The following is a 23,869-nucleotide window of genomic DNA, read 5'->3' on the forward strand; positions in this document are numbered from 1 at the left end:
TGAAAGTCAAAAGAAAGAAATTACATTTTCAGAGGGAAAATTAATTGTATCTGCACAATATAAGCAGATGGGAAGTCTACAGAGTGCTTGCTTACCTAGGTTCTTCCACTAGATTACTTCAAGGTCAATAGGGAAAAGCCATTCAGAGAGGAATACGATTTTAGACTGTCACACAGTTATGGTGAATGGTACGTCTTAAGTAAACTGGAAGATGATGAAAGATTACTTGGTGCATAAGACTCAATATTTAAATAATAACTGTTTTCTCTCTGTGTTTTAGGTATCAGTTTTTCTTGCAGGTTAAGCAAGATGTTTTACAGGGCCGTTTGCCTTGTCCAAGCAACACTGCAGCACAGCTGGGAGCATATATAATTCAGTGTAAGTTCTTCTGGCCAACTGAGAGCTTATTTCTTTTAATGCTGCATTATGATTAATTTTGATGAAGATTTCACTAACACTTCATGCATTCATTTCAAAACAGAATAAAACTAATATGACTTATTTCAGCTAAAGAACTGTAAATAGATGACCATGCTGAACTGATAATATAGAAGGAATATAGAGGTTAATTGAAAGAAGAAACTGAAAAGTCAGTCTGAAGACTGCCAAACACTCTTTGCCTTGCTGAGGAATATCTCGTCATGTATTAAGACTTCATAACTTACTCGGGATTGCATACGGAGTATGACAAAATCTTCGTCAGGACATTTACAGATTTGATAGGCTATTGGCAGCCTCCAGCCAACTAAGTCTGTCAAATAAAAGATTCTTTAAAAAATTACATTTTGTCAATATGAATGCCCCTGTGCTTGAAGGGAGGATGTGTTTTGACCTGAAGTGAAGGATTTTAATTCTCTCTGTCATTTATCTGCATTTACTCATCAGTAGTTAGCTTTCCAGAAGTGGATGTTATATTCTGCATGCTTGGTAGAACTAGCAATCAATTAGAAAGGAGCTATCTGTCTACCAGTTAGTTATTCCTTTCATATTGCAACTCAAGCTCTGTATTGAAATACAATTTGGTTACCAAAAATCATGTGCTTAGTTATGCTGGGACCTGTACCTGTAATTTGTTTGATGTTAAATTAGAATTATCATGAGTGGTATGTATTAAGCAAAGATTATTTTTATTATTGGTGTTTCAATTGTGACTCAACAACACTTAGTACATCAAAAATAGTCATCCTTTCATTTCCATTTTAGAATAACAAGGCAGAATAACTTGCGTATGAAATGGGAGTAGGCATTATACAGAATTTCACTGTGTTGTATGTGTTTCTGAAAACTAAATTTCAGCAGTTTTTATTTTTGTGCAGTTATTTTATACTTCATTTTGCCATCTAAGAAATGTGACATGAAAAACTGTTTGCAGTGTACATTTCACTTCATACATGCCTTCCCTGAAAAAATACTGCAAGTATGAAGCAAGAAAATATATAATAATGGTAATATCTTAATCGTATTATGAGAAATTAGTAAAAAGAATTAATTCTTGTCCTTCAGTAATTTTGTAAGGTAGTTAGAGTATGGGGAGCTGTGGTTTTGGTATAAAATCCTGCGTCTGTGATTCTATTCTCAGATACTCAGGAAAACAATGGGATAGCTGATGTGAGAGTAGAGAGTTAAAGCATGGCAAAGGTTGCATACAGTGGGTTAAAGCTAGCCCTGGCACCAGCAAGCATGCATTGCCATTGACTGTATAAAGGTTTTGTCCTTTTATTTAGGCCCTGTAGTTGTTCAAGGTATATAAAGACACCTGAGCAATGTCTGTGTCAGATACTGAAAATATGAACCCAAAGCATCAGCACTGAGGTCAGCAGGCTTTCCAAGGGTGATGTGCCTGACCGTGCTTTTTTCTTTTCCCAACTGAAATGAAATGAAGTGTGTTTGTGCAAATTCAGTAGTAGCTGAGCAGCTCTGCTTCTGTAGTGATATTAGTGGTGTCTTTCCCAGTGGAGCTAGCAGCTGCTGAGATCTGGAGGAGGAGACATGGCCACGTGCTCTCCAGAGTCCTCTACCCATGTCCTGCTGCAGCCACTGGCCCTGCGGTCACCATTCAGGTTGTGCCTGGGTGTCACCTTTGGTCTCCAGGCAGATCCTGTCCTTAGCGCTTGAATCAGATTCCTTCTTTTGTGGTCAAAGACTATGGACTGTTATAGTGGTGATGGTGGAAAAATCAGTACCCATGGCACAGTTTGCAGAATATACCAATTTTCCTATTGGGAATGCTGGAGTTGCTGTAGTCCTGTTCTTATTCCTGCTATGGGCAAGAGCCACATTGTTTTTCTGGAGGTTTTCTAAAGAAACTTCTCAAGATCTCTACCGAGCAGATCACTGTTTTGTTCTAGAAACATCATTAAATTCTGGAAAGAAACATGAGTTGATAGGTGAATCTTTTTCTTCTTGACTCTTGAAGCTTGCTTTTGGCGATTTTTTGGCTTAGAGGGCATTGAACAGGAACCTTCTCTGAAGCTTTTCTCAGAGAAACCCAGTCTATGCAGATTTTACTCAGGGTTATTAAAAAACTGAAATAATAACTTTTGCAGGGCCTCACAGATAGATGCAATTATAGGTAAGATCAGTAGAAGTGTGTTCTGACCTATGTGCGTGTTTAGTTTATAATTACATTGCAACTTGCAAACTGGTGTGACTAATGTATGCAAATTCAGGGTTGTTTCAAAGAAAATTGTATCACCTATTCAGTACATTCTTTAAGAAAATATCTTTTAAAATTATTTTGATTTTGAAATATTAAATTAATGAAATTAATGTTCAGGAAACATGTTGTTATTTTATTCAAAAATTAAGTCTAGTGTTGGCTCACAAGAAATGACACCCCTAGAAGGGCACACCTCTAGGTGTCTCAGGATATTTGTCTGTATTTGCATTCCCACACTGATGTTTATGTTAGGAGTCCCAACAATATGAATCAGTTCTGTCTGTAATATTACAGCTTATCGCAAAGGCATAGATATTCCAAAAGCTAGACTTTTCTTCTATACTTGTTTTACATATGCTGCCAAATAATACATGCCATCAAGTTTCAGCTTTGCTGGCTTGGACAAAACTGTATCTAGTTCTGTGGAAGTGGTAGAGTTCCTGTCAAAACCTCTTGCTCTTTGAACCTTCCATTTCTCTTTTAAAGTGATGGAAGACATTTTTTCCTTGATGTTATGTGTACGAATATGAACAGTTCTGTACTGTCTGAGTTTTTTAACTGACTGCATGATAAATTGAGAGTTGGAAAGAGGTGGCTTGGCACTAATAGGTGGATTATATTACATGTTTTTTGGTTAACATAAAGCACTGAAAATAGATGACCTTTCTTTTCTTCTTGTGTCCTTTAGCTGAGCTGGGGGACTATGACCCATACAAGCACACTGCAGGTTATGTCTCGGAGTACCGCTTTGTTCCAGACCAGAAGGAAGAGCTGGAAGATGCCATAGAGCGGATACACAAAACTCTGATGTAAGAACTCAGTACTGTTGGGAACTTGGCAGGTAACATCATCAGAGACGCTTGGTAGGTAGGGAAGGGAGCAGCTAGTGGTGCAGAGTGGAGGTCTCTAGGCTCAAGGAAAGAGCACAGGGAATTGAGTTATGTCATTCAGAAGCAGAAACCATTTTACATAATTGGAGTTGTTCTTCCAGGAACTCAGCAGGACAATAACTGGAAATACGATGCCTGTCAGACCTTGGTATTGGTGTTTCAGAACCAGCAGTTTTAACACTGCTCCTGTTTCCTCTTAGTTTTGTAGTTAAAAATAATGAAATCAAAATCTCTGAGTTCAGTTCCCTGTTCCAGGACAGGTTTCCTCCATAATTTTGGAAAAATTGCTTATTATGCCCATGCCTCAGTCACTGTCTGCAAAATGGGGATAAAACCATTTCTTTCCTTCGTACTGCCCTGTGTATTCAAATAGACTATTAGGACAAAACCACCTTTAATCTAATAGCGTACAGTGCTCAGTACAATGAAGCTTCTATTTTCTTGCCAGATCCTTAGCTGGGGTAATGAAGGAGTGCTTGTAGCAACCTGCATGAATCCTTGTGGGAGCAGCTCACAGTGCAGGAAGTACCAGGAAAGCAGTTTGTATGCCCGTGGTTTAAGTCATAATCTCACTTGCAACATCGACATGAACTAAAGAGGCAGTTTGCTTTTAGAAGCATAAAGTCCTTTCATTTTATTAACCAACATATCTTACATTAAATGTATTTGCAGTGGTCAATATAAAGGATTCCACTGTAAGGAAGAACATGATTTGTAAGAAAAAAAAGCAGCACCTAGAAACAGAGGCATCAGGCAGCACAGAATAACACGGGGCACTCAGAGTGTTGGTTTCTGGACAAAAACCAAAGAAATTCGAAAACATTTGTGTGTGGCCTTAAAGCAGTGGGAACACAGCATATCTGGTGGCCCTCAAAATAATTTTGGTTTAAACTGAACAAGACACTACAGAAATTCACAGGTGTTGAAGCTGTGCCCGAAAACCATTCTTATGTATGAGAAGGAGCTGAGAAGGTAGGAACAAGGTAGGGTTATGGTACTTGGCAGAGGCAAGTGTTGAAGAGATTGCAGGAGGAGAATATGAGGTGCACTGCAGACAGGGCAAACGAGATCTGTAGAGAAGTGAAACATGTATGTCAACAGACCTGGGAGATTAATGCAATCACAACTTACCCTTTGTAGAAGTTGAAGTTGACAGATTCATTTTTATAACAGAGACTGCGAAAATTAAAATCTCCAGCTTTCAGTTACTGGAATAATAGTCACCTTAGACACAGAACATGTGAGTTGTACTATCGTTGAGATTCTGGATAATCTCTGCCTGATGGTGGATCCCAAGGTGGTGGACCCCTGGTTTTCTTTCAGACTGCAATTTGTGCGTGCAGTGCCTACCTTTGATTACTGGTCAAGGGAGTGGAAAGCAAAACTGCAGTAAAGACAACCAGGAGATGAACTGGAGTGCCCAACAGACAAGCAAAGCAAGATCAGAACTAGTAACCTCTGGTCCCATCAGTTCTGTCAGTGCTCAAGAGAGGAACAACAGCAGCAACACAGAGAGGAAAAACACAGCAATCTCTTAGTGAAGTTGGAGCAAATAACATACTTTCCAGTAAAGAGCCAGAAGGTGATCCTGTGAGAATATAGCTTAAATACTAGATGCATTTGCAGCAGCTGTGTAAGCAGTCTTCTTAAAGGGGACCTTTAACTCTATGTTGTCTCTAGGCATACAAAAAATATTTTAAAATCCCCAGCAATTCAGAGCCACTTTTTGTCCCGCTCACTCATTGTTAGAAATGGCCTTCTGCACAAGAAACAGTTTCAGTGAGATTAGTTTTAGGCAGAAGTACTCTTGGTGTATGAGTAGCGGAGGCTGAACCACAAGTCACTGTGTGAAAGCACTGCAAATCAGTGAGATTTGGCTTCCCAACCTGCTGTTCCAAATGTTAGACCACAGTGCCTTCAAAAATGCAAAACGTGAAATTAGTTGTGTAAAACATATGCCAGAAGTTCAACCATACATGAAGCCAAAATAAACATTTACTTGCTTATCTCCAAGTTCATGTTCCTGGTAAGTGTAAAGAAACTTGTTCTAACAAATCCAAGTTAGGTGCAATTGTGATATAACCATTTATTAAGATGAAAGCAGTAAGAATCATTTTATGAGTATGTTCATCATACCCTTTGTCAAAGTAATGTAGAGATAATCAGAGCTAGCCATCTTGTATGTAGATCTAGATTTTTTGATTCTCTTGCTGTTATGAAGCCACAGCCTGGATAAAGGTTAAGTAATATCTTCCCTGTAGTTTTGCATGTTAGTGTTATTTGTGTCTTGTTTAATGAGAATAAGTATTAACTCAGGGACACAGCTGATCTCTTTGACAAGTTCTGCTGTAGTTGGAGTCTGTCCCAGTTGCCACATTGACCTGAGCACTCTCTTGCAGGGGAGAGAGTCTGTTGTTCAATAATTATTTCTGTGTGGTTTCCTGGCTGCCTTATAGTAACTGATGCACTGTGGAGAGCCTTGCTAAGGGGCCTTTTGTGAAGTAAAGAAGTACTGTTTTTTCAGTTCCAGAGATTGGAAACTGAGTCACAGAGAGGTTGTTTGGTTCAGCATCACAGAGGTTGTGTTTGAGAAATGAAACTTGAGGTGAATTGCTATGTACCAAGGTACTGATACTAAGCAACCTTCATTCCTCTCTCTCAGGTTTCTGTAGTCATTAGAGTAGTAAATCAGATCAAGGCCCATTTGCCTCAAAAAGTTTGTGACCCTGCAGATGAAATTCAGAAGCTGGGGGAACAATGGTTGTGAAGAGGAGTGAGAACTGTCTTTAACACTGTCTCTAGTGTTCTTATATGCTTATTGATCTAGAGCTGTGATACTCTTTCGCTGCTTGGCTGCAGTTAGGTGTCAGTGATTTAGCAGCATCAAAAAAGAGAGTGAAACTAAGGTATACCGATTGCTAGTTCAGCCTGGCTGTCATCATCAACACTGCCAGCACTGACGTCTGCACGTGTGGCAGTGGTCTCTTTAGTTAAGAGGTTCGAATGGCTAAGGGCACATCCCCAATCATCTCACATACCAGAGACATTTTAGGGACGGGTTTGTGATACAGTTGGGAAAAATTTCTTTATCCTTTCTGGAGCTCAGCATGGAAGTGCAGGGGTTTATTTGCAAGATGGCTGTGGCACTGCTTGTACTTTGCCTGTGCTAGTTACGGCCAGACAAACCATTTTTGGTTGCAGGTTATCTCGCAGTCTTTTACACGGCACAATAGTTGTTCAGGGATTCATTCAGTTGCAGGTCTTTGAGCAAGTTTGTAAATCAGGTAAGGTGAGGGAAGTCAGAGGTGGCAGGAGTTTCTGACTGCTTCGAGTCTCTGTAGCCTGCCTGCTGCAGTTGTTGTCCCATCTATAAACCAGCACGGAGATCCCAAGGTCGGATAGCAGGGTGAGGTGGCCTTACACTGCCATGCCCATCTGGAGGAGCAAGCAGTGGCTTCAGGGCTTGCACATGAAGAAGCAGACACTCGTGCTGGAGGAGGGATATGATCCCTCAGTGCAAATGTAGAGCTTGTATTTTGGCCCTCTGACATTGCCTGTTCCAGACTGCAGCAGATTTGGGACTAATCAATAATTTGCAAGTCAGCTGTTCTTGTATTTCGCATTGATATTACATGCTGTCAGTGGGGCATGAGATGCCCCTGATAGTTAGCTTTGAAAGTAGCTTTCAGTATTGTTTAGGGCTGTCAGTGGCACTCAGGTGTACTTTGTGCACCTGAGCAGTGCACGTCAGCTGCACGGCTGTTATACTGTCTGCTCTGACATGACCAACTGCAGAGACTCTTTCAGTTTTGGGATGTATTGTCAGGTTGTGTGATGCTGAGGAGTGTTTGTGTTTTCATACATGGTAAAAATGAAACACCTACCCTTGGTAATGGTGGGAATTGTTTCAGTCCCTGACATTCCCCTCTCCCCTTCATGCTCTGTCTTCTCCATTTGCATTTGGGAAGAATTCTTCCTCTGGCTTCCATCTGTTTCCTACAGAAGCTCCAGCTCACATCTTTAATTTCCTTAATATTTTTCCAAGTACACTTTATTAAAAATTATGTATTATTGTAAAAATATTTACATGTGTGCACATGCTTATTTGACTTGTTTGGTACTTTCAGAGATGGGTGAGAATAGTGGGATTAGCACATCAGCATTTTTGTGTGTGGCCAATAAGGAAACACTAACAAGAATATTTAAATCAGTATTGGATTTTAGCACTAATTCGGTAATGGGGTAATCCACTTTGCTCAGGACTGATAGTGCTCCAGTGAACATTTTGCTTATGTTTCAGAGAGCTAGCAATAAGATTTTTACAAAATCAAGCTGTGGAGGAAAGTTTTATAGCGAAGTGAATAAAAGATATGTCAGATGTGGCGACGCTGACATGCTGAATAGCCAGTGTTTGGCATATTCTGGATACAGAGATGAGTCACAGTTCTACTGGGAAATCTACCTCTTGAAGAAAGGGGTTTGTCTTTACAAGCTTCAGGTCTGCTGCTGTTCCAGAAGTGCTAACACCTGAAATAGTGTCAGTGCTGCTGTGTGTGTGCTGCTTCAGCCCATCTCCCAGACACAAAGAACGCATTTTAAACACCTATGCTATTGTATTCATGCTAGTATTGTTGTTTCACTTCTTTCACGTTGGATGTGATTTTTACTGTGTCAGGCATAACGTAAAGTTGGGAAAACCTGGAAAGTAGCTGCTAGCTTGGGGAGAGTGATGAGACAAGAAGTAGTAACGTGCATATTGCAGGAGTTTTCCAGGCCTTGAGTCAAAATGTTGAACTCTGCTCCACACCTCGAATTTGGAAGGTAACAAACGAAGTGATGTTATTTCCCTAAGAGAACAATCACAGGGTGAAGCGGGAGATGCATCTTTTTGAGGTGATATTTTCACAAGATGTGCTCTACTTTCCCAACAACAGTCCACTAGCTTTCACAGAAGTTCTAAAAAGGAATGAAGATGAAAATGCAGCTTCAATTGTTTTCAGGCTTGCAACAGTGTCTTGCTCTTATATCAAAGGCAGTTATTTAGGGAAGAACAAATTAAATTCTGAGGCTAAGTCTGGTGAAGGCTTTGAATTTATGTAGTAATTTTGTTCTTTTTGAAAATAAATCCTTCATCAGTGATGTCAAATATGGCCTTAGTAGCCATGGGCTTTTTCCTCCACCGGTTTTCCCTATTGTTTCCTACCAGTATACAGCTGATGGTAGTTATTAATTGAAAAATTGATATTTGCAGCTAGGAAGGCAAGCTGGATCTTTGAAACTGGTAATCTCATGAAACAGACTCCAAACTTTGTTTTCATAGTAGTAGACTTGGTTATTGCCAGTTGGTGTGACTCGTTTTATGCCAAGGTTTTATGAAGAATGAAAAATTTTGTCTGAAGTCATGAACCCAGCTTTCAGAAATCCTTTGCATCTTCAGCACTGCTATGGGGAAATAGTACCCCAGTCAATCCTTCCATTCCTGCTTTATTAATAATCATGTAGTTATTGGGGAAAAGAAGTTATTTTGCATGTTCAAGCCTAAAAATTGAACATCTGAAGTGTGTTTGTGACAGCAGAGAAAAGATGAGCCACTATAGTAGGCATACATTGTATGTACGATAACATGTATCTGTGGTAGCATCTTACATCAAAGAGTTTAGGTACAAGCTTGTGTCTACTGTGCAGTCTTACTTGAATCGAGCAGAATTGCAGTGTTGAAAGGGTAGTGACAGTCTAAACAAGTAGTAGGAAGGGTTGCATACCTGTCCAGCAAACTGTATTTATTAATATGATCTGTTTTGATATGTTGACTGGAAGTGCAAAGTACTTACACAGAGTTTTGTTGACAGGGGTCAAGTTCCTGCTGAGGCAGAAGTGAACTACTTAGGGGTGGCCAAATCCCTGGAAATGTATGGAGTGGATCTCCATCCTGTTTATGTAAGTGTTGTTTTAATATTCTAAAATTGGTAACAATAAAAAATATTTCTTGTGCTAATGTGAGGAGAGTGTTTATATAGTTTAGTTGCCACAGAATAACCTGAAAGGAACACTGTACTTTAGAAATGCAAAGGAATAAGTATTCACAGACTGAGGGAATTCAATCATTCATACATACAGAAGCCTAATGATTTTCAGATGAAAGGCTGTGATTGTATTACACCTATAAAAGACAAGCAGTTATACTCTGGAAAAAACAATTCAGATAAATATGAAGTAATTAGTGCAAGTGGCAGAAGAAATGAGAGAGGGTTATAACCTTTGTCTTTGACACAAGAATTGGGACATTATTCTTGTGTAAATAACAGCAAGTGTATCCTGAAACCTTTTCAATACCCTTGCAAAAACTAGAGCAGGGTAGCAGCAGCGTGCTTGGCTTTTTTTAATATTCGTTGTGAAGGTTTTGCTAAAGATCTAGAGTACGTTACCAGCTTTTCGTCTCCTGTATCCTGCAGTGTTGAAAGTTGTCTGTATTGCCTCAGCAAAACCCTCCACTTCATTTGTGAAACAGCATGTTTATTGGGATTGCATCCAAGTTAGCACCTGGAGGCTATGTGCTCCTGGTGGAAACATAATTCTGTCTTGTTTGAATAATTACGCTTGTGGCAGGTTTTTTTGAATAAAAGAAAATCAGGAGTTCAAATGGGGAGTTGTAACGTAGATAGTTCACCGAGTTAGATGTCAGTACTTTGTAAAATTACTTGAAAGAAGATAAAGAAATCAAGATACTACCAGAAGATTAAGTATGTATTTCCTGCTGAAAATTTTGTAGCCTACAATATGAAGTATTTTTTAATGCACCCTGTGGCTTAATTGTATTCATATCCCATGCTCTGTGCCCCTCCCACCCTTAGAAAGTTGGGGGAGTTACTGGAACAAGATTCAACATGAACCAACAAAACCATGTTAAATTAGTAGAGCTTGGAAATATTTTTTTTTCTTGTAGCTTGCTTTTGCTGTGCAATGAGAACCCTGCCTAGATAGTGAGGGGTGAGTTTTAATATGGCCAAGTCTAACCCATGAATATCATCATTTCTACTTATATTACAAGAGCAACAGAAGCTCTTACATGAGAGTAAAGCTGCACACATGAAAAGATATAGTTCTTTTCCTTCCTTGGTCATACTAAAAATAAAGTTAACTTTAGCAGTTAGTTCAGTAAGGAGCACAGGCAGAGCTCACCAGATGTGCCTGAGCTTTCTCACATCAGTAGTCAGGCAGAAGGACACCTTCTACAGCCAGTCTGTCTCACAACTGATATTTTTTGCGGTTTGTGGTCCACTGGTTTGGAGCTCGCAGGGCTCTTCCTTGTTGCCCCAAGTATGCAGATGAATGACCTTTTGCAGCTGGCTTTCTTTTAACCTGGTGCACTAAGGTTTGCACTCTTTCCAATGTACAGTGCATCTGATCTTGGTTCCTGGCTGTAAGCTGGGGAGGTGGGGGCCTTCTGCCACTTGGCACCAGGGTTTTCACCCTGTTCTTTTCCAACAGTTTGTGATTTGGATACCGACCTCAGGGATAGTTTCCTATGGAGATGATGGAGACACCTGTTCCTTGCAAGTTGTTACCCATTCTGAACAAAAAAATGCTCTGAATCTCTCAGCAGGGGCTACTTCACTTCGTAGCAGAATGCAGGTGATACTATTAGGAGGGAGAAGGCAGCTGTGAGGTTATATTATAGTAGAATAGGTCAAAAAATCACTATTTACCTTCATCTGGAAGTTAGGATGTCTGTTGCATTCATGCCTGACTAAGGGGTTTAGTTTCTGAATTTTGGCCATTTCCCAAATAGCCAACAGGAATTCCTTAAAAAAAAACCCAACAACTATTTTTGTTTTCCACCATGGCATGTGGAATCTTCCGTTCTTCCCCTCACTGCCATTCTTTCTTACCTCTTTGCCTCTATGCCTACAAGTTCTTATATAGGAGATTTTGTCAGTAGATCAAGTACTGTTTGCCCATTTGCAGAGAGTGAAACAGTGTGTTCAAGTCAGTCATCAGGCTGACTTCCTCACTGGACCTCACTGCTACAGTGATACAGCTTGCAACTGTGTGAATGACATAGGTTTTTATTTTCTAGGGTGAAAACAAATCTGAATATTTTTTAGGATTAACACCCATAGGAGTTGTTGTCTACAAGAATAAGAAACAAGTAGGAAAATATTTCTGGTATGTATAATTTAAATGTACTGTCTGTGCTAGAACAATAACAATGTTGTTATGTATGTATGTAATGGAAATGTATGATTTGTGATATCCATTTGAAAGGTTAATTGTATTGATTTAAAAAATTATACTTGGAATTATTAATCTTTGTCTGGATTATACAGATTTTTAATTCTTTGAAAATCCAAGTATTTAAAAAAATAGTTCACCTTTACCATACTTATGCTGAAATGTTTAAATACTGCTAATTTTCTGTTGATATCTGGTGCATACCTAAAAAAAAAAAATCTATTTGTAAATTCCTTTTTGTCTTTGCATGTAAATATATAACATTACGTTTTATTATGCATGAAATTAAAGGCTCCTGAGGTTCTGTCTTTTCTTCTGATATTACAGGCCTAGAATTACAAAAGTTCACTTCAAGGAAACACAGTTTGAACTTAGAGTCCTGGGAAAAGATGTAAGTTTTTATTTAAGCATGAGAGAAAAAAAAAAGTAATCTCAAGTCTGATGAAGTGGGAAATTTTGTTGTGTCCATCAAAATCTAGTTTATTTCATTGAATTTACTGCAGGAAACCATCAAACTGAAATTAACTTTGTTGATAGTTACTACAAGAACATTACCTGTCCCCACGTGCAGTATGTTCCTGATGGTGCTTGCAGTTTTATTAGAGGAAGAAAGATTTTCTGTCCCTGTTTTGTAGGCAAGGGGACAGAACTGAAGCAGGAATTTTGTAACAACACTATCATTTTATGTTGTGCTCTGTGAATTAGAGTAGACTGCTTCTGCAGTGCCTTGTTTATGGTGTTGCATAGTGCTTTTAAACTAGGCTAAATCTACAGGGAAAGCTAATATTAAAATATGGATAAAGGAAAACTCACAGAGCTATTAGGCACGGGTAGTTTTGTAGCTTGGAAACAGAAGCAGCCACATAATATAGCTCAGAACCCTTTTGTCAGTTTTTAACTTAATTGTGCTGTTAGACCATTTGAAAGAAAACAATGTTGCTTCCAGGGAAGCAAGGATCACAGGTTGATAGCAAGAGAAGAGTTTTTAAGATAGAGTCAGTGGAAAAAAGAGAAAAATAATTATCACCTATGAAGCATGTGGGGCAGGGGGAGGAGGAGGAAATTATGCAGGGGAAATTGTGAAGTGTAGTAAAACAAACAGTTGCGGCCAGTCTGTGATTTGTGGTAGCTGGTTGAGTTGTAAGTTTGGTTTGCTGACTTTTGAAAATACTTTCTAGGTGTCTCTGGAATATCAGGAAGTTTATAGTTTTGAAGAAGGATTAGCCTGCTGGCAGTGTTCCTTTTTACTGGTTATCTGTGTGTCTTCATTCATTTATGTAGTGGTTGTTAGTCTCATCCATGATTTTTCCATGAGGCCACTTGGCACATTTGGTATATTCTGGGAAATGTAAATGTACCCCTTGGCTGGTTGTCTTGCATCTGTTGTGGAGGGCGTTTCTTGTGCCTCTGCAGGTGTACTGGCAAGTTTTGCTTCTGTTACTCCCAAGTGGTTTGTATCCATTTGGTGTGTTGATCTATGGGAAGTTTATTTCTGGTAGTGTGTTTGTCGAAATCACAGAGTTGTTTAAAGGCTGGGGGAAGGTTGGGAAAACTTTTCTCAGTGTTTCATGTGAAGGGTGAATGCCTGTTCATGTATAAACAAGTCTGAGTTTGACTTAAGAGTGAATTGCAGTGAAGTGATGCTGTAGTTTCTGTTTGAATACCACATACATATTTTTTCTGTCTGAACCATGTAGAATTGCAAAGGTTTAACATGCTGAGCAGAAAACCTGGAAGCTTTGGAAAACATGCTTTAGTTGAGACTGTGAATGTTGATGGCCGGTGAACACTTACTATTGTGATCATAAAGCAAACACTTTGACAGTGCTTGGTAATTTCAAGTCTTGACAGGTACTTTCAGGAAATTGTTCAAGAGAACATTAAGTACAAGGGTGTGTACCGTCATTAAAAACTCCTTTGCAACTAATACTCATTTGAAGTGTTTCTACAGAGCTCCATATCCTAACAAGATCAGGAAAGGCCAAAATGGCCCAGAAAAATCTTCCTCTCCCCTTTTTTTAAAGATTCTGGTGGTGTTGCTTTGAACAAAATTATGTATTGGAATAAGTACACAGTAGCCTTTGTCTCTGGACTAAAGCTGTCATAACAATTTATGCTGTTCTGCACCCAGAGGAGGGAAAGCTCATTAGTGTATTTATACAATTGTATCTTCCAATACTCCTCAAAAACTTAATTCACAGATTTATTTTATTCCTATGTTTTTTGGAATGAAGGCTATCACTTTGCCCTTGCATTTGGGACATGAGTTGTAGTATATAACAGGAGACTAAACATGCCATTTTTACTTCATCCTGCTCCCTGGGATAGCACTTTACAGCCCAGGACGTTAATATTTCATTGTTTCGGATGTGGTATACCAAGTCTGGAGCATGTTACATGTCTCCGCTTGGTTGGAGAGGACACCAGGAAAGATTCAGGAAGAGAAAAAATAATGGAGACTTTCCCATGGCTTAGATGAAACTTTATGGCATATAGTGAAGGAGTTAACACCATGTAATAAGAAAAGCAGATTATTTATGCATATATGGAATGCTTTGTGTGAATCATGTTTTCCATATTGTAGTGAAAACTCTGTGCAGACTGGATTTCAGTTTGTGTTTCCACACCTTTATTCACACTGATGGGTACCTTTCATGGGTACCACTGCTCATCAAGAGGAAGCTGTTGGCACTTCTAGTATTGATGAATTGTTGATGTGATGAGAAGTTGCTCTTCTCCTGCACAGGGTTATTTGTGGTAACTTCTTTGTTCTTTCTTTAAATGAATTTGTCTTGAGATTTTTTCAAACTCACCAAAGAATTTGAATGTGTACTTCCCACTAAAAAAAGGGTGGAAGTGGACACTGTGATCTCCTTGACAGATGGTAGGCATGGCAGCCTAAATGTATAGGTCCATGTCCTTAAGCTACCCCATACATTATGGGATGCCTGTGTCAGCCATACTTATGGCTGCTGAGTTTGCTGTTCACACAGTTTCACTTGTCATAAACTTGATGATTTAAAGAGCAGAAGATATTTATGCTTATTGTCTTGTAATAAAGTAAGGTGCTTCACCTATCCTGTTGTGTGGTGTAATCTCCTGTACTTCTTTCATATCTCTTACATGAGAACATTTCCTGTATATTTAACTTCTTTATACTTTTCCTGCATACATGTTGCTATTGCATGCAAGCATGAGCATCGGTATTCTAGTTTTATCTTTCACTGCTTTTTGGTACTATGTGTTTTCTCCCTAAGGCTGTTGCTATTGCCGCTTCATAAACAAAATACTGTCCTTAATATCTGGCTGTCAATGACTTATACTGACATGTGAGACTAGGGACCTGGACCAGTTTACAGAAACTCTTTTTCAGTGGTGTTAATTATTGAATCAGTATTTCATTGTCCCCGGAGTGGAGCCATTCTGTGAATTCTGAGCTAGAAGCATGTCAGGCTTTCTGTGAAACCTCTTAAATATTGGCATGAAATTAGGAACCCTTCCCTTGCAAGGACTGCACGGGAGGATTCCCTGAACATGACAATCACAAAGAATTTCTGAAGATGAGAAAAGTGTATTTGCATGCAGTTTCCTTTAAGAAAACCAAGAGATCCATCTGATGCCCATGCACAATTCCTGGTAGCATAGATGTGTGTTGAGCAACCTTGCTGGAAGTGATCCAGCAGTACAGGTGGCTGCCAAAGCCCTCCCACCCCCCATGCCCAGATGCGAAAAAGCAGAGCCTCGTCACAATGGATGCACTATGTGGACGTGGGTAATTGCAGCGGTGCACAGCACGCTCTTCTGCTTTCCCTGTGTGAGGAACATGGCCTGCTTCCTAGATTTCTTTCTCAACTAAGGACATAAAACAAAATAGGGAAAAACAGGCTTTGATAGATTGTAGGCTGGGAATGCAAATGTAGTAGTATGCCGGAGTGAGAGATGTGGCGCTTTTTTGCCTGTAGGTACCAAGTACTACTTCTGTGCTGTTCCCTGCAACCCCACACTGTTTTGTGTAACAGCGCCTTTTACTTGGGTTGCACTGTGTCTGAACATGCAAGTGAGTGATTTCACTCCTTTGCAGAGGTTATGCAAAGCTTCTGTACTTGTTACTTTTCGTGTTTCTTTCACCCCACCAGGAAGTGTTGAATGTGCAAGAGACTTGCGTTCTTTATTTTTTGTTGTAAGAAAAGGGTCTTCTGAAAGTCTGAAATTTTTGTTTTGAGAGATTTTGCAATTTGGGTTCTTTCAAGTCAGAACAAAGCCCCCAGACTGTGCAGTAAAAAATTACACATTTTCAAGACATGCCCTCCTCTGCAGCCTTGCTTAGTCAGGTGAGGAGGCCCAGCTCAGCTGAATTCGTAAGGTGAAGATGGTAAAGATGGTTTTCAGGAGCAATACCAACCACAGAGGCATGCTAGAGGAACGTTGGGGCAATTCCAAAGCACATAATGCCCCCCATTCTGGTGGCTGAATGTTGTCTAAATACAAGAGGTTTGTGTTCTTTTAAATAGTCTCAGAAAACCCTGGAAATATATTTTAATTTTTGAACCCGCTTTTTATACAAATCAAAAGTCTGAAAAGTGATTACATTTATAAGGTGGTTCAGCTGTACCCCTTCTTGCTCTGTCACATGCTATATTCCACCCTGAAATGCGAGTTCTAGGCAGGAACTTTTAAGTTGATTTATTTCTTCTGCAGCTTCTTAGGAAGACTGAACAATTTGAAGAGATGTTCCTCCCATTATGAAGTCAAATTTAGCTTAGATTTCAATTCCAGACAAAAGTAACATTTTGATCTTTATTATGGTTTAAGAATTACAAATTACTTTTGTATCATTTTCATTTGCACCTACTTAAGCTAGAGTGGTAATGGAGGCTGAAGGTGAGCAAGCACAATGGTGTTAATACATCACATAGAATGGCTTTGGCTTGGTTTTTTTTGGTTGGGGTGTTTCTTGGCTTTTCTTAACCACTTTCTGAGATATTAGAAAGATTGTGAGGTTGGTTCAAGGCTTGATAGTAAAATCTTCAGTAATGGACATTTTTGAAGGAGGACTAGGATTAAAATTCCTGCATAAATTTACATTCATTGTCACTAAGGTGTTAGGGTAGCCTTTTCTTTTGGTAAGTTCTTGTGTCTTTTTTTAGTTGGTATAATAGGCTGAGATACGTTTGTTTCAATCTTGGCATGCTTTATGCAAAGTGGCATAGCATTATTAATTTGAATTTCTGACTTGTGTAATGTTCTTAAAAGATTGACCTTGTGTAACCAATAATCATACATTGTTACATAAGCTGTAATCGGTATGCATACATCTATGTAAATGTATTAAGACAGAATATTTCCTATTGGAGTTAACAATTGATAGTTTCCAGGGATGTGCCTAACCTGGCAAAGAATAATGTTGGGAAGCAGTGGCTTCAGAGCTAGTGTTAATATTTCTATTACATGTAGATGCATGAGTGTTACGTGTTCATGCTCTGTAACAGTGTGCTCTGTAACGGGGGAAGGATCCCTCCTTACGCTGTATTAATGTTCAGTGCAACCAGGAAGGGTGCTGTGTGTGCTGACAGGGTTCCTACTGTAGCTTTGGGTTTGTTTTTTTCTTACTGAGCCTGCCTTGGTGGCAACCAATATATGCCTTGTCATAAATTATAGCAGCTAAAGCCTGCTCTGAATCACAGATCTTCAAAACATTTTTGATCTGTGGATGGGTGCAGTGCTTCATGGAATGGGTACAAGTCTACTGACAGTGGCCCCTCTTAGCTTTGGATTAATCCAGTAACTTCACAAAGAAGGGATCTTCTGGCTTCCAGAGAGAAGAACTGTTGTTTTAAGTGTGTATCTTCTTTTCCAAGCAGACTGGAGCTTGCCCTGCCTGGTCACTGAGCTAGCTGGGTGCAAACATCTCTGAGCTTGAAGGCCACGTAATCAAGGTTGGCATGGCAGAGCAAGCTGGGAGCTCTTTGCAAAGGGCAGTGTGGGCACTCCTGAGCTAGTATAGCAGTTCCAGAGGCATTTTGTGGTTAGGTGGAGCAATGACCCCTCTGACTTGCCTCCTTTGAAGGCATTAGTAACATGCTTGCAGTCTTTCAGTGAAGTGAGGGGGTGTTATGATGCAGTGCTGTACCAATTACCAGCTGTTTCATGCAGATCTCAAAGGCCCTGCCAGGTCATTCTTCTGACTGACTTGAGAGGCAGCATCAAACAGAGAAGGGCTGTGGCTATATGTTTGAATGCCCATCTGTTTATAAGCTCACAGTATAGTCAAGTGATCTGCATCCCCTGTGCCGATCTATCTCTCCCTCCCATGGGTGCAAATGGTGGGGTGAGGCTATGGCAGTGTGAGCCTTAGCGTGCTCTGGAGACTGCAGGACAAGCTTTTAAAGCAGGGGTCCTCAAACTAGGGCCCACGGGCCAGATACGCCCCCCCAGGGTCCTCAATCCGGCCCCTGGTATTTACAGACCCCCCTGCCCCCACCGCTGGGGGCTGGGGGGGGAAACCCAGCAGCCGCAGATGGCTGCCTGCCACTGCATCCGCGCCGGCCCCTGGTTAAACAGTGTGAGGACCCCTGTTCTAAAGCATTTAAAAGGAGAGGAATGTTTATGTTTGTCCTCATATTTTTTTAGCGTCTTGCCTTTTTCAGGATTAGGAGAAGGTAGTCAAATAACTCAACGACTGGATACTGCTGCAAGGGTTATGCCCAACCTTTTGCAGCCTCTGGACATGTCTTGCCCCCTCCCTTATGGTGCTGCAAGTCACAGATGTGATGAAAAGTCGCCGTACAGAACAAGGGGGGTTGTGCTTGTTTGGTGAGCAGAACTGGCCTCCTGAAATGAGAGACAAACACCAAAGTGGATTCAAAGGAGAGGAGAGGTGCATTCAGAGTGTGCAGATGACCAGCCCAGCTGTGGAAGCAGTGAGCCCTCGTGGATTACGATGCCTTTCCTTTAGTACACTGGGCACTCTGAAAGCAACAGGATGAGTAGCAGGGAGTAGCTTGTGAGGCAGCAAACACTGAGTGGGTTTGCAATTGCCATTTCCTATAAATCATTAGTAAAAGTATAATAGGTCTTTGTTTCTTTTGGTTCAAATATATTAGAATTATAAGGAAAAAACCCCTGCTAACTCTTATGACCTGTAAGAAATTACAAATGTTCAAGGTGGTAAAAATGTTGCCTTTTATTGAAAACAAAAGTTTATGATGTTAAAACGTAAGGTCATCCTTGCTTTACCTGTACAAATCAATTTATTCCGTTAGGGGATAAAGATTAAACTTGGAAGATACCACTGCCTTCAGTACTGCTTAATTTTTATGTATGCATTTATAAATTGTGAGGGTAATCGTACTACTCTTGCAAGCCTTAAATAGTCTTAAAAAGTAAATGGAGGAAGTCCTAAACCTAGACGTGCTGTATGCAGTGTCATATTGGACTTAGTTGCAGCAAGTTACTGAATCCTTCACAGAAAATGTGAAAAATGTGTAAGAATTATGAGTTGTCTCATCTGTGTTGGTGAAAGACCTTGGAGATTAATGTTTTAGTCTTTCTTTCTCTCTCTTCAGTAACATTTAACTGTGTTATTTGACTTATTGCACGCATCCATTCCAGGGCAAAATTTTTAAGACTTGTGCTTTTCCTTCAAATTGAGATAAGTAAACCTCAGTGTCTTATCAGAGAACTTATTGGTCTATCTCTTGATTTTTAAGTGTTGTTTTATTTTCCAGGTCTGAATTCCATAACTTGTTGGTAAATTGGGTCTATGGTTCTATGCTGGTTTTTCCTGAGTGCCTTTGATTGCTGCATACTAAGTATAGATATTTCAGCATGTAGTTAATAATCAAAATTTTTTTCTTACTGGCTCAGATAGCTTTCTTCCACCTTAGAAAATAAATGCCTTCAAGTGATGGAATCAGTAATGTTTGCTGGTCAGATCTTTCTGTCCTATGACAATGCAGCTATACTGTCCCTTTTTTAGCCATTTACTGATAGTTATGTGTTACGTGCCATTTATATGGGAAAATTCTAAGTTTTAACTTGAAAAAGAATTAAAAATTAACTAGAAGAAGCTTTTCTTTGTTGGGAATCTTTCCCTGAATTCCACTGGCATTTGAACCGAGCTAATAAGATATGGCAAAGATAACTTATTTTAAAAAGTCTCTTTAAAAAAAACACAACAAACACCCCAGCTGCTGTCTGTCCATCCTTTCTCCCATCCCACAAACTCTCTCCTCTGAGATTATGTAATTAAATGAATCTAAGTGCAGCAGAGGGTTCTTTGCCTAAAAGTAAAATTTAGAAGTGGACAAAGAAGGAGCAAGATCCTGCATATTAAAAATGAGTCACTGAGTTCTTTCCTAACAGAAGCTGACTCACCATATAACATAAAGGTTGCAATACCAAAACCTGATAATATTCTTTAAAAGTGCACTGGTGACTATATTGTGTGGGTTTATATGAAATCACATCAGATGATAGTCTGATCTAGAAATTGTAATGTGACTTCAATAATTAAACCTGAAGCTACATTTCTGTTAAGTGTAAAGTAAGCAAACGACAAGTACCCCTTGACATATCTTCTTTAAAACTTTAAAACTGCAAAAATGCAGTATGATCTTTCAGTGGGTAACCTCTTTGTTTCTGGTTGCCAGGCAACCAAGAGCAATATGGTTACTCTTGAAAAGTCTATTATAAATATAATCTTTTCCTTAACAATCTTCAGGATTTTCCAGGCAGCTTTTTTTTTACTTTTTTTCCCCAGTTACTTAGATTTCCGTTCTATTTTGGAAGAGCTTCAGTTTTTAAGTTTCTGGTTTTACTTTTTATAAATTAAACTTACTGTTGCTCCAAGTTAACCCCCTTGTGAATCCTGCAGAGAGATGAATATCTCTGTCAAGTCTGAAATTGCATTTTAAGGAACTGTATGAATATATTTACAGCACTAATCTACTACATAATCATTTTATGCTATGCATAGCAATTTCAGATAAATCCTACTTTTCAGCATTCTCAGTGGCCGTATGTCTACTCCTGTTTCTTGCTGTGATGTCCTAGGGAGGAAAATGTGCTTTTGAGAGAAGTCTAGAGGATGATTTTCTTTCCTTGGATATTCCATAGGACTGTTCCAGCCAACCATTAAGCTAACTAAAAAAAAATCCATGGTCATACGTATGTCTCCAATTTTCTTTTTTTAAAATTTATTTTAATTTGTGTCAGGGATTGGAAACTCAATTATTCTAACCACAGGTGCAAAGTTCTGTCATTTTTACTGTTATTTGTTTCAAGGTGGAGGAGAGGCTGCTTGAGCAGGCAATGTTTGATTTGGTGAGGCTGCCTGACAGCCATTAATGGAAGTATAATTGCTTCTTGCTAGAGATGACATTTTGAATTCTAGAGAACATACTGAATTAGTATGTGCTTTGCAAGGTGCTTGGAGGTCACCGCACCTCATCAAGTGAAGAGTGGAAGAAACTTGCCAGAACTCTTTACCTGTGTAGGCATGGCACTGCAAAAGTATGACTAACGCAAGGGCATCCATTTCCTAAAACCAGCTGCTGAAAGTGGAATGAATCACACTCCCTTTGTAATTCACGTATCAGGAAAATGGTTTTTGGACTCAGTTTTCTTACAGCCAGTATTGTACTGTGCTGTGGATTCACACTGACGTCAGTGGAACTGCTCATTCTTTGTGCAAATCACAGACATAAAACTGAGCACTTGAGTTTACTGAGTGACAGATCGATTCAAGTGTATTTTATGTGAACATAGCTGAATGTTTAGCTTGTTGGAAGCAAGCAGTGTGCTGTGTCTGTTGCTTCTACTTGTCTATTGGAAGTATTTCATAGTCTGTATCTGTCTGACTTCTCTTTCATCTCTCCCTGCCTTTCTCTCATGTCTCCTGTACTGATAGCCAATTTCCAGTGTGAGGTTTTAAGCTTTGAATATTCTTTTTTGTTGTCTTCCTTAAGACACTTTAAGGTAGATTTTAGGGCTTTTACCTTCGAGCTTTTTCCTATTATTTTGAATTCTTCTGAAGTTAGCTAATTACTATTTTTTTTGCCTTTCCTTCCTCCCATCTTTTTTTATTTCCAGTTTTTCCTTGCTTCTTCTCTACATGTATGTTTTGTGCATTTTCTCTCTGTGTTGTTGCTTCATAGTAGTTTATCACAAATCTTGAGTTTCTTTCTCTTATTCTTGCCTTTTTGTATACTGTTAAACAGAACATTGGGAATATTTTTGCTTGACATCTGAGGTACAGTTTAAGAAAACATCAGAAAAGCAATATTTGAAAAAAACCCTTGTGTTTTTTAATTAGGAAGAAAGCTGATACTTACAAACAAGAATGAAGGAACAGGTGTGTTTCAATAATCTGCTTTCTCTTCTGTTTTTCTGTATCCGAGGAGTTGATTCTTTAAATAATTATTTTCAGGCAATGAGAAACCAAATTGAAAACCTCTTTTAAAAGAAAAATTCTCCAGAATTATAAAAATTGCTTTTCTTCATATTGATATCTTCTTTTACATGCATTGATATGAGACGGTTGGGTTTTGTGTTCCGTAGATGAATATTCATTTCACTAGCAGAATCCCTCATAACGATAGTGATGTGTTTTGTTTTCAGTGCAATGAAACTTCCTTCTTTTTTGAAGCACGTAACAAGATCACATGCAAACATCTCTGGAAATGCTGCGTAGAACATCATACATTTTTCAGGTGAGTGGTGCAGAAGTTGTGGTTTCATTACCAAAATGAGGGCTGCTATACAGGGTAAGAACCTTTGTCCTGATTTTGGGTGGGACAGAGTTAATTTTCTTCTCAGTCACTGGTACAATGCTGTGTTTTGGATTTAGTATGAGAATAACGTTGATAACACACTGATGTGTTAGTTGTTGCTAAATAATGTTATACTCAGTCAGGGGCTTTTCAGTGTCTCAGGCCCGGCCAGCGAGAGGGCTGGGGGGGCACGGGGAGCTGGGAGGGGACACAGCCGGGACAGCTGGCCTGAGCTGCCCAAAGGGATATTCCACACCATGGGGTGTCATGCCCAGTATGTAACTGGGGGGAGTTGGCCGGGAGGGGCCGATCGCTGCTTGGGGCCTGGCTGGGTGTTGGTCAGCAGGTGGTGGGCAATCGTATTGTGCATCACTTGGGGTTTTTTTTTGCTTTTGGATTTTACTATTCTCTCCCTTGCTTCCCTTTTCATTACAATTGTTGTATTTTATTTTATTTTGTTTTGTTTTGTTTTGTTACTAAATTGCTCTTATCTCAACCCATGAGTTTTACCTTTTTCTCGATTTTCCTCCCCATCCCACTGGGGGGGGAGGGGAACGAGCAAGCTGCTTCATGGTACTTAGTTACCAGCTGGCGTTAAACCACGACAACCTTGTTATGCCTACAGAGTGCTGTAACACAGGCTTGCTGCCTGGAAACATATTTTTGCTCTTTGTTGTAGAATGCTTTTAAAAGCTGATGCCTTCCCTTTTCTTACAATGATGTGAAACAATAATTTTTAAATTGGGTTGTTCCATGGTTTATTTTGTCTTAGGATTCTTTTCAAAACAGTATCTCAGGTTGCGTAAAGTAGGCTTTAACAGAGGTATCCACAAATGTATATGGCAGGATTTAAGCTGCCGTATACATTTTTACATATGTAACCATCAAATTTTCTGTATCAGCATTGACTTGAGTAAGGTGTTTGGATTTTGTACATTATTGTTTCCTACAACGCACAGAAATTTTGGGTTTTGATAGAAAGACTCATTGAATTTCCATAGTATTTTAATGTTTTGCATATTTCTTGATGTGTATAAAATATTTCAAATATTACATATCTCAAAACGCTTCCTTCTACTGTTGCAAAAACACTAACAGAAATGTGCAAGGGTGTCTAGCTAGGCACTGGTCGATAGAATGCTTAGAGCTAGCTTCAGCAGTGCTGTAAATGAGTAAGCTCAGAATCCCTCCTGCACCCTCATTACTGTGGCATGATGTTTTTGCCTGCTTGTCATGGTTTAACTTCAGCCAGCAGCTAAGTACTAGCTAGTATGATCCCACAGTGTGCCCAGGTGGCCAAGAAGGCCAACAGCATC

The 23,869-nt window shown here is 39.5% G+C and overlaps 1 protein-coding gene across 4 annotated transcripts in view; it reads left to right on the forward strand.

Moving 5' to 3' along the window:
* Window positions 1-23,869, forward strand: part of EPB41L4A (erythrocyte membrane protein band 4.1 like 4A) — a 134,159-nt gene that overhangs the window by 64,387 nt on the left and 45,903 nt on the right. For all 4 annotated transcript variants that reach the window (XM_040580447.1, XM_040580448.1, XM_040580450.1 and 1 more), the window contains 6 exons: window positions 281-378; window positions 3,348-3,468; window positions 9,399-9,486; window positions 11,627-11,715; window positions 12,109-12,172; window positions 22,402-22,493. In XM_040580447.1, the coding sequence (XP_040436381.1) occupies window positions 281-378; window positions 3,348-3,468; window positions 9,399-9,486; window positions 11,627-11,715; window positions 12,109-12,172; window positions 22,402-22,493 (552 nt within the window). The remainder of the gene's footprint in view (window positions 1-280; window positions 379-3,347; window positions 3,469-9,398; window positions 9,487-11,626; window positions 11,716-12,108; window positions 12,173-22,401; window positions 22,494-23,869) is intronic.

The sequence above is a fragment of the Falco naumanni genome, chromosome Z (genome assembly GCF_017639655.2).
Source record: "Falco naumanni isolate bFalNau1 chromosome Z, bFalNau1.pat, whole genome shotgun sequence".
NCBI classification, from domain to species: Eukaryota; Metazoa; Chordata; class Aves; order Falconiformes; family Falconidae; genus Falco; species Falco naumanni.